Below are 10,842 nucleotides of genomic sequence, written 5' to 3' on the forward strand. Positions count from 1 at the left end.
CCATCTCTCTCTGTCCTCACCCTCCTTTCCATTCTTTCTCTTCCTTCCCTTATGCTCAGCCAGCCATGTGGTCCATTTCTCCTCTTTCCATTCTTCCCTTCCAGTTCTCCATGTTCCAGCCTCGTTCTCTGACCAGTTCCTATGCACCACACATATGCGGAGCTGCTGCTGTCCTGCCAACCGAAAGTTCACTGCATGACCAAGGGCCAAGCTGAAGAGCTGAGGCCCAATATTGGTCCCCAGCCCACAACCCTTCTCTAGTAGTTTTGCAGAAGTTGATAAGGGAGGGCCTCAAGGACACCTGCTTGTCTCTCAGGAGCAGGAAGTCTTTATCTCCTTTCCTAGCACCAAAATTCTTCCATTTCTCAGTGGTGCGTGCTGGGATTTGCACTGCTAAGCTAGAACAAAACAATGTCTGTTTCAGGAATAAGTTTCCATCTCCGCCTTTGCATCTCCCACAATCCATGTTCCACTTCTGAAGTTGTGTGCCACACCAGCAAGTTGAATGCTGGAGCAGCATATTTGTCTCATCCCAAAAGAAGTGTTACATTCACAGGGATGCCTTTTGCTAAGTCAAAATTGATTCCAAATCCCTGAATATCCATGAGAGGCATGCCTTGCTGTCCTTCAGTCCCCAAATAGACAGCTCTCTCTTTTTGAGTTCTTGTTATATGTTTCTCTACCTGCATGTTCCTCTGCAATTTGTATATTTTGTTGTTTCAGCTGCACCATAGCTACATTGTGAAAATGCATGCTGTTATCATTTCTGTGCTCATCTCATATTATTTGTCTGTTATGAACATTTATGGCCTGTCCTTTTGTAGACAGCACAATAGAAGAATACATTGTTTCCTGCAGTGCCACAGACAGCAAATGCAAATATGTTTTGATCTAGCCCAAAGTTGGGACCTTGAGGAGAAAGGACAGGCTTTTCCCCAGATTGCAGAACCTATCAATGAGAATTGGGGGAGCATCTTTCACATATGATCCAGGAACTCATAATGCTTCTATATCATGCCATGCCATGCACACCAAAGGCCATGAAGGGGCAGTTGCAAAAATAGTTTATCATCATCATTACCACCATTGTTTATTAAATTTGTTACACCTACTTGTCTCACTTTGTCTTGCCCAGGGCAAACCAAAGTGACTTACAAATTTGCTTTCAGGGACATTTGTACATTTAAAAGTACTACATTGCAGTATTCAGACATGACACATTTAAAACCAAATTCCCAGGCAAAAACATAGAATAAAGGTAAGCTCTTATTCACATTATGCCTGCTCATTCACATTATGCCTCATTCACATTAAGTATGCAGGCATCATGAAAGAGTCTGAGTTGACACTCTTTAGAAGAGTGTGCATTAGAGTGCCATATTCTTTTAGAGAGAGAGAGAGAGAGAGAGAGAGAGAGAGAGAGAGAGAGAGAGATGCAAATACATGGTTCCAAACTCTTTATACTTCTCCCTTGGCAAAAAGAGACACTGGTCTATACTACACACCTGTACCTCTTAGAGCTTGTTTCTCAGGAGTGTCCTGTTCTTTCAAAAGGTAACTGTGCCCCCCCCCCGAGCGCAGAGTATGTGTTACAGAGAACCCCTTTGCCACAAAGCCTACATTACATAGATGCAAACCATAGTTAACTAAAATTTATGGGTGTTCCCAGTATTAACTGGAATGCAGATATTCAGATATTTTTGACAGGCCACTTTTCCTGAATCATTCACTGGGCCCCAGGGTTTGCTGCAGCCCTTAGTTTTCAATTATACTATCATCTTTAAGTAATGACAAACTGGGTATATAATTATTTTGTCAAAACACTATTAATCCTGGTCTGTTTACCATATGATAATTTAGCTGGCCCTCTCCCTTCGCATTGGTCACTGATGTTCCTCTAGCTAATGCCTTGTGAGCATTTAACCTCCGGCATATGAAATAAGGATCAGCATCCTGGTGCCCTGGCACCCTCTGAGGCACTTGCCTGCTACCTTGTGTGCACTGCCCATCTTGTTTGCGGTAGAGGTCTGCGTGCAGCCTCCTTGCTGATTTATTTCTGACAGGGAGGTTGTAATCCATGGCAGCAGCGAGAGTGCTAAGGCAATGTGATTTCTCAGCAGGAAGATGCAACATGATGTCTCAGTTTTGTCTAATCCCTTAAATCCATCACATACCCCAGGCCCTCGGGGATTCGCATGCAAATGACGAGATTGCCTGTTGATGAGTTTGGCTGGGACACAGCCAAGCATTATGCAGTTTCCAGCACTGTGGGAGGCCTCCGTTAATGCCACTGACTTCAAATCGCTCCCCCCCCCCCCATGTGGACAGAGCCTGTCTTAAACAGCAGGCATTACACACCCCTTTGGCGTTCCGGTCTAGGTCCTCTCCCTTGTTCCTCAGTATCTGCACAAAGGAGCTTCCACATGCTCTCACGTGACCTGGACATTGCATGTTCTGAACTGAAAGTGTGCTTCTCCTGAGGCTCTCTCTCCCTCCCTCTCTCCCTCTCTCTCTCTCTCTCTCTGTCCCTCCCCGCCCTGTCTGTATTCCTTGGGGAACTGGAGGAATGCCTGCCCAGAATTTTTTGATGTACATAAGATTTTTCTGAGGTTTTTTTTTTAAAGAAAGGATCATAATCTCTAAAGAATCTGGAACCTTCAAAGCTGACAAATTTACTTTAGTATTCTACCTGATTACCACATAGAACTTGATGAGCAATTAAAATAAACTAAAAGAGTTTGATTAATGGTGGGTTGTATTTGGTTAGCCAACAGATGCACAGCATAACAGAATCAGAATGCAGTTTCTGGTCTCCATTTGATTCCTAGACTGAAACTAGATGTCCTACAGCTACCACCAAAAGCAGCAGTCCTACAACCCCTCTGCCTTCTTACTCCCCCAGCACAGCTAATAACCTAAAATGTAGGATTCAACATCACTACACTTAGCGTTTCTTTACCATCATTCCCTTTGCTGGGTCTGGGGATTTTTATTTTTTTGACAGCCAGGGACCTCTCATAACATCTCATCCCAGTTCTAACATAACAACACAGTTCTTGTTTGTTACCTCCTGGTATACCATCATGGGATGTGTGTGTATGTCTGTTTCATGTTAATTATGTTTGCCATAGCATGTAATCCAGATGATAAATCCCCAAATTCTTTCTAATCTTTAGTGACTTTTTTGTGAACCTCTCACCAAATCTGTTTTACTAAGGCCTTCTTTTGCTACAGCCAAATATACATTTTTGGCCACTGCTAGATGCTCCCATCCGTCTTTGGCTTTTGATTTGTATGCTGCTGCTGGGATGGGCAGACAGGGGATTTCGTGGGTAGAGAGGAAAAGGGACAGATAAACTGGGATGACTTCCATGGCAATTAACATTTTGATGTGACAGAGACATTTAGGGAAGTTTCATCTGCATAGCAAAGGGTGTCACAGGAGGCCAGTGGGTCCAAAACAGATTGCAGCTCCTTTCAGCAACCTGATCATGTTCTCTTCCATCCCTTTAGAATTAGTAGTGTCTAAGGTTGGTGCAGGGACTTTGCATAGAGGTCTCACCTTGATTGTGGAGCCCTGCTAAACTTAATAAGTAGTTTGCATCTAGAGTGTTAAAGCCCAGAAGATGTCATCTCTCTCCCCACAAGCTGTTAAAAACTTGGAAGATCTGGGCAAATAATCATTTCTCTGTTTTTCCTTTCATCTCGGCTCATGGAATTTCTTTACCTGGCTTGATTTGTGCATATTTTAGACATCTTCAGTGAGAATATGTCAAAATGGTGCTTCCTTCAGACAAGAGGCTGAGGTTATCCTCAGTCTACAGAATGAAATACAAAAGTTGATAAAACAAGGGACAAGATTATTTGCAGAGGCTAGACTTGGAGCCTTTGCCTGTCGATCCTTATGGCACACCTCCAGTAGAGCATTCTCTGCTTATCCGATTTAGTGCACCTACAAACAGGATGTCTAGGAATCTTGTTTACATAGATGACCCATGGGGAGAAGTGGATTATGGCTTTCAAAGCCAGTTGTGCTGATCTCCAATACAGTGGAGACGAATGCCTCGCAAGACGGAAAACCCGCTAGACGAAAGGGTTTTCCGTTTTTGAGCTGCTTCGCAAGACGAATTTCCCTATGGGCTTGCTTCGCAAGACGAAAACGTCTTGCGAGTGTTCCGATTCTTTTTCGCCCCCCCCCTTTTTCTAAGCTGCTAATAGCCTTTTAGCCGCTAAGCCGCTAAGCCTTTAATAGCCGCTAATCCGCTAAACCCTAATAGCGCTAATTCGCTAAGCCGCTAATAGGGTTGCTTCGCAAGACGAAAAAACCGCTAGACGAAGAGACTCACGGAACGGATTTTTTTCGTCTTGCGAGGCACCACTGTAATCATAGTTGTCTTAAAAACAACAACACATGTTCCTGAAGATTAGGGTTGCAAAGAAGTGCCTGAAAACACTGTGCCAATATCTACTAAAGAAAATAGAAGATAAATTGGGAAAGGGATAGCCGCCTTTGCTCAGCTCACTTGCAAATTGTTCATTGCTCCTCTCTCCCCCCCCTACTTTTACACACCACTTTTCTATGAGACCCAAACCTTTTTTCCCATGCTCTGGCAAAGCTTTTGACCACGGTTCCTGAGCCACAGGAGATGTGCAAGTTTTGAAATAAGGTACAGTTTCCAAAATGTTTTGTGTTCCAGAATGTCATAATTTTGAAACCAGTGTTACATTGCCAAGTGCCTTCTACTCAGGTAGTCGTCTTCTCTGTGACATTCTCCCAATGCCTTTTTGCCTTTGTCCAGAATACATAGCAGGAAATGTTCTGCCTTAGGAGCTCTGTTCGTGCAGGACCTAATGAGGATGTTTTCTTACTTTGCCACAGGAGAGGGGAAGAATGGAAGGCCACCTCTTGAGCATGCTGGAGCAATCCGAACACAAGGCTTCAGGTAGGAGAGCCAGCACACTTCATTGCATGGGTGGGAGACCTTGTTCAGCTGGAGGGCTACATGCCTTCATGGGTGCCTCACATGCTAGTGGTGAGCAGGACTAGAGGCAAAAATGGGTAGAGCATTAGATTCTTTGTACATTCCAGCCACACCAGAGGTTTCTAACCTGCCACCCATGCACTTCTCTCCATCTACCATTCACAAAGAAGAGCAGCCATTGCAATTCATTCCTGGGCACATTCCAGCCAGGCAAAAGCACTTAAGGAGGGCATGGAGCAGGGCTGTCGAGAGATATGGGCCAGATAGATATGTCTGGAGGTCTGCATTTGGCCCTCGGGCCTGAGATTCACTAGACCTTTGCCTTATTGCTGATATATTGATTCTACTATTGCTCTCTAACATAGCATAAGCACATGATTGCCTTCTATCTATAGAGCATAGCTCAGCCTTGGTTGCTGCTATTCTCCCCCACATGCATGTTTTTTTCTGAAGAAAGACCCAGGCTTTTGCGCACCACAATTTTGTTGCTCTTAGCAGAGCTGTTTGGCCATAATGAGGGCAAAGGTCATTACTGGGTGTCTTGATTCTTGAAGGAACATCCCCAGAAGCTTTGTGAGAGGTCTCTTTTGAAACAAGGCAGCAGAAACGCATCTGCCTCCTTTTCCCTGCATAGTAATTATTCAGCTATATTTTAAAAAATCTTTTCATTACCAGTTTTTCTGCTAACATTTGGTTTTAGTTTGTCTCTGTAAAAGGCGTAGGTTCAGGTGATAGAAGTCTAAAACAAAATCATTTTTAAAGCTCCATCTGTTGCCATGGGGCTCCTTCCAAGATTGCAACACCAGAAAAGGTATAGTTCCCCCTCCTCTGCCAAATCCAGTTTGGCTGAGCAGTGTTTTCCAAGGGATGCAGCTTCTCACTGAAATGAACGTTGTCTTGAAAGAGTGGCCAGCCATGATCACAGAGCTGTAGGTTTTGAGGGGTTTTCTATGCCTTCCAGTCCACCCCCCTGCTCAGTGCACATGATACAGAACTGGAGCATCATCAATAGGTGGACATTTTAGACCTCTGAAGACCTCTAGCAAGGGGAAGAGCCCACCACCCCTCTAGGTAATCTGTCCCACTGTCGAGCTGCTCTTGCTGCCAGGAGGCTTCCCCAAACATTCAACTGAGTTCGACCCTCCTTAATCTTAAACCTATTAGATCTTGTCTTGCCCAATGGGGAAACAGCGAACAAGGCTTTGCCCTCTTCTGTGGACAACCCTTTGGGTATTTGAAGGGTGCTATTGTGTCTCTCCTCAACCTTCTCCAGGCTAAATATACCTGTTTCCTTTTAAGGTCATGTCTGTATATTTGCCCCTTTTTAATTTGACCAATTGTCTTTGAGGAGTGGTAGAAAGCCCTCCAGGGAAGACACAATGATTGTTTAAGCAAGAACACACACACACACACACCAGTCACCTTGCAACATTATGAACCCTTAAGGCACCCTTCCTCAATATTGTGCCCACTACCATTCCCATCATCCCTGACCATTGTCCGTGCTGGCTGGGGCCAAGGGTCAAGGACGATGGGAATACTAGTCCAAAACATGTGGAGGATACCAGATTGAGGAAGGCTACTTCATGGTAAAAGACAACCCCCACCCCCCAACAAAACTGAAGTTCTTCTCCCCTCCCTCCCCCACCAAGCAACGTGTTCACAGAAAAATGACTACTTCTTTCACATTGGGGTTCTAAACAGGAGTACAGGGGTCAGGACAGCATTCGTTTCTTCAACATTTCCTCACAGGCCTTGTTTCCGCACCACTGACCATCTTTGGTGATCTCCTCTGAACCTGTTCTCATTTGTCTACAAAATCCTTCTCAAAGAGTAATGCTCAGACTGGACAACTAATACTCCAGATGAGGTTTTATGTATTTCTGTATTTAAGCTTCATACTTGCCATAATGGCTTCTAAGCAGTCACTAGTTTAAAATAAAATGGAACTTGCACTTCCTAGGACTTGGAATTTTGGACCACTGCTGGTGGGATTAAGATCCTGTGATGCACTCTCATTTCAGATGCAGAGGAGGCTGCCACACTATCTGGAGAAGATGACTCAAGGTGAGCTAGTGCCACAGGGTCTTTCACCTGCCATAGCAAAAGTATGACCACCCTAGTGCAGGTTTTGAGCACCGTGCTATCAGCAAAGCCCAAAGGAAAGGCTTTAGTAAGGTGGAAAGTTGACTGTATGTAATAACATTAGTTTCTGCCGTTGATGGACAAGGAACTCAGCCACTTCTGAATAAGAAGCAAATAACTCTGAGTGCATGCAGGAAGGAAATAACTCTGAGTGCAACACTAGGATGTGTTGACTACATTAGACAGTAGAGTTCTCATTTTATGTCTTCTTCATTGGTTGCCAGTATGTATAGGGGCACAGGTTATGGTGCTACTGATTGCCTAAAAAGCCCTAAACAGTACTAGAATATTTGAAGAATCACCTTCTCTTACATGACCTGGCCCTTCTTGCTGCATTAATAATGGGAAGGCTTGCTCTGCACCCTGTTGTCATTGTAGGTCAAATTGACCGAGACAGGGCCTTCTCTGCATTGGTGCCCAGAGTCTGAGGCTTCCTCCTCCAGTGTGTCCCACTGGGCTTTCATTATTGGTGATTAGACAGGTTGCTGAGACCTTTTTGTTCAACTGTGTCTTTAGTACAATTCCTCCTCCCCATTGTTTTATATGTTTGCTCTATTTTGTGCAATATACTTTCTCTTCTCATCTTTATTACTGCATGTGTTTTGTAGGACGTTTTAACTTAGGTTGTGAGCCACCTTGAAGGGGACCAAAAGGCTGTGTAAAATGCATTAAATAAATAAAGAGGAAGAAGTTGGAAGAGTTGCATTTTGTAAAACTATGGCTTACAGACTCATGTTGTAAGACTAGCTGTCTGGTTTTACATTTTGTTTTCTTTTGTATTTCCCTCCTACCAGGCGCAGCTTGACAGAGGCGGGCAAGAAAGCAGAGTGCAGTCACAATGTCCAGAGCACCTTTCCCCAGGCAGGTTGTAGTGACTCTCCAATTAAATCTTTCACCTCCATTTCTGAAGCCAAAGACTGCCTAGTGGACTTCAAAAAACAGCTCGCCATTGGCTCTGGCAGTCAGAAACAAGCCAAAGCCAGCCTCAGGAGCAGGAAGAAATACTGAGCATTGCACAAGAGAAAAGGGGCCTGGAAACAGAATAGGAAGCAAGCTCTTCCATTCCACTGACTTTGTCTGGCAGGAAGAGCGCAACTTCTCTACCAGCTTCAGACATCCCTCTTCTGTACATATTGTATGAATCATACAGGATTTGTCATGTATTGAATTGGTTGTGTACTTTATAGATGCCTCTTCAACCTTGCTTTTCAATTATAAAAGAAAACGAAATATATTTATTATGTTTTTATAATCTGCAATCCTCTGCTGTTTGGGAATCCTTTTTATTATTGTTTTATTTTATTACTTCACAACTTATGTGTCCATAAAAAAGCCCACTGGTCAGTATGAGGCATCTTATTGCTTACGTCAAAAACTTGGTGAGTGGTCCAGCCAAAGCTGAGCATTTTTAAGTCCTGTTATATGAGTGAGAGAGACATAAAAGTGTGCTTCTGCCATTAAAAACAATGGTTCTTTAGAGGTGTGTATAGCTTTGGTTATAGCCTGCCCTGTTTTGCACTAACTTCACACCACTGATGGAATATGAGTGTGATGGACAAGATTAGCCAGTTTTCGGCTTACGTTCTACACGGGCAAGTACCATGACTTGAGCACAGATCAATAAATACAAAAGAGGAGAGAAAAAGAGAAAAAATTGGGTTTTTGTCCTAATATATTAGATAAAATTAAATCAGAAATGGCCAACTTCTTAAATCTGGCAGGCTGGATTATCCCTGGCTAAAGTGCTTTGGGGTAGATTTCCAATCTGGCATAGGAAAGGAAAAATCAAGGCAGGTATCAAATGGGGTCTGTAGGCTGCCAATTGCTACCCTGAGTTACACGCACACATAGCAGATCTGTGAGGCTGTGGTATCAATGGTGTGGCTCCCCTGCTTGTCCTATGATCAATCCCCTCTCGGCTGCTGTTTTAATTTTAATTGAAGGCCACATTTAGCCTGAGCTCTGTTGTGCTGGGTACTGTACCGTAATATAATTCATTCAGTCCCTGCCTGAAAGAGCTTCGAATCTAAAAATTAGGCCCAAGGGGTATCTAACATGGCCTGTGGCACAGCAAAAGCGAGCAGCCCACACCTTGATGTTCTGTTATTACCTAATTGTTCCATGTTCCTACAAAATACTGTACATTCTTGGGACTTTATTTTATTTTGATGCAGAGCCTGCGCTATTGCAAGAGCTCAAGGGCAGGTTACAGGTAACAGCAATTACACATAAAACAAAGAAATCCCTGTCTCTAAATTGCTTACAGAGGCCAGGGAGAACTAAAGGAAGGATGACATGCTATCTTAATGGGACATTGTTTTATCTACTGTGAAAAGGCTGGTGTCGACTCCTGCTAAAGACAGAAGGATTTTAGTGGCCTAGAGGTGTCCTGCAAAGGCGTATGTGCATTCTGTGTGTGCAGAAGAGAAAGGAAGAGGTAGAAGGGGTTTCCTTTTCAGAAAAAAAACATGACACAGGATGGATTTTCCATTATCTGGGCTTCAGGCATCTTGAGTTCCAACCCTACCTGGCTGGAAGAATGGGGGAGGGAGGGGGCTTTATTTAGAGCTTGCTGGCTTTGTCCATTCCATGGCCAAAACAGTGGTAGTGTTACCCTTCACCTTCACCCAGTACCATAGGGAGCCTTGTTGCTCCCCGAGTCCCTTGGGCTCCTCAAAGTTTTGTTTGAACCCATTTCATACCTTCAGTGAGAAAGCTTTACTTGAACTGGGCACTTTTGGCTCTCTATGGAACAGTGAGGAGGTTGCATGTCCAATGCAATTCTTTCCTCTGTAAAAAAGAGATGTTTTGTTTTTGTGAGGAACCACCTCTCTTTACAGAGGAAAAAATGCATTGGGGGGCAGAAAGGCTCAATAAACCCTTCTTGGCATTGTTGTTTCCTACAATCGATTAGATGTGTAGGATTCAGATATGATTCGCCACCTGTTGTCTGAGGTGGGGCAGTATAGGAAAAGCTTCACCTCTTGATTCTGTGCAGTGCATAAAGGGTCCCTGAGCCAGCGGCTGAAATCCAAGCAGCCTCAGCTAGGGAGTGATGCCCATTAAATTCTGTGGAACTTAACTGCTTAGAATCACTCTGCTTGCTGCTTGAAGCTGATGGCAAGGCAAGGCAAAAAATGAATAAAAAAGCAATAGGGGGTATTTGGTGCTGCCACGTCTTCAGCTTCCACTGCCTTGGCACGTACTCCTTCCCTTGTTAACTTGCCAAATTTCAGTGCATCTGAGATCTTTCTCCAATTTCACTGCATAAAAGATGTCTGCATAAAAGAAACCCTCCTGGTTTCTTCCTCGTTAACTGTCAATCCACTGCAGGCCTGCCGCTGGAAGCAAAACCCCTTGTTTATCTTTTCAATTGGTGATAAGGAAAGTGCAGAATGACTTTCCCAAGCTCAGCTGTCACCAATGCTCAGGGTCGGCTCAAGGAGACACCAATGAAAGCAGCCACGGCAGGCTGGGGATCCCACCAGCAGCCGCTCCCACAAGCCTCCTTCCAGGCAAAGCTGACACAGTCCCAGGGCGTGCGGCGGACAGTGTCACCTTGGGACAGAGCCACTCGTCTCTCTGCACGGTGTCTAGCGGACGTCTCATGGAAATTGTCAGCCTGTACCGCCGCTCGATTGGAGCACTTTCACTCAGGGTACTTGATAGCAGTGAGCAAACAAAGGAAAGCTTGGCTCGGTAGCCTGGGCAGCAA

The 10,842-nt window shown here is 44.4% G+C and overlaps 1 protein-coding gene across 2 annotated transcripts in view; it reads left to right on the plus strand.

Annotated features, from left to right (window-relative positions):
* The window catches only part of UIMC1 (ubiquitin interaction motif containing 1), a 78,907-nt gene extending 70,521 nt beyond the window's left edge, over window positions 1-8,386 (plus strand). For both annotated transcript variants that reach the window (XM_081184931.1, XM_081184930.1), the window contains exons 12-14: window positions 4,880-4,943; window positions 7,007-7,049; window positions 7,922-8,386. In XM_081184931.1, the coding sequence (XP_081041057.1) occupies window positions 4,880-4,943; window positions 7,007-7,049; window positions 7,922-8,135 (321 nt within the window). In that variant the 3' untranslated portion in view covers window positions 8,136-8,386. The remainder of the gene's footprint in view (window positions 1-4,879; window positions 4,944-7,006; window positions 7,050-7,921) is intronic.
* The last annotated feature ends 2,456 nt before the right edge of the window (window positions 8,387-10,842 follow it).

Source organism: Podarcis bocagei (assembly GCF_964188305.1).
Source record: "Podarcis bocagei genome assembly, chromosome: 2".
NCBI lineage: Eukaryota > Metazoa > Chordata > Lepidosauria > Squamata > Lacertidae > Podarcis > Podarcis bocagei.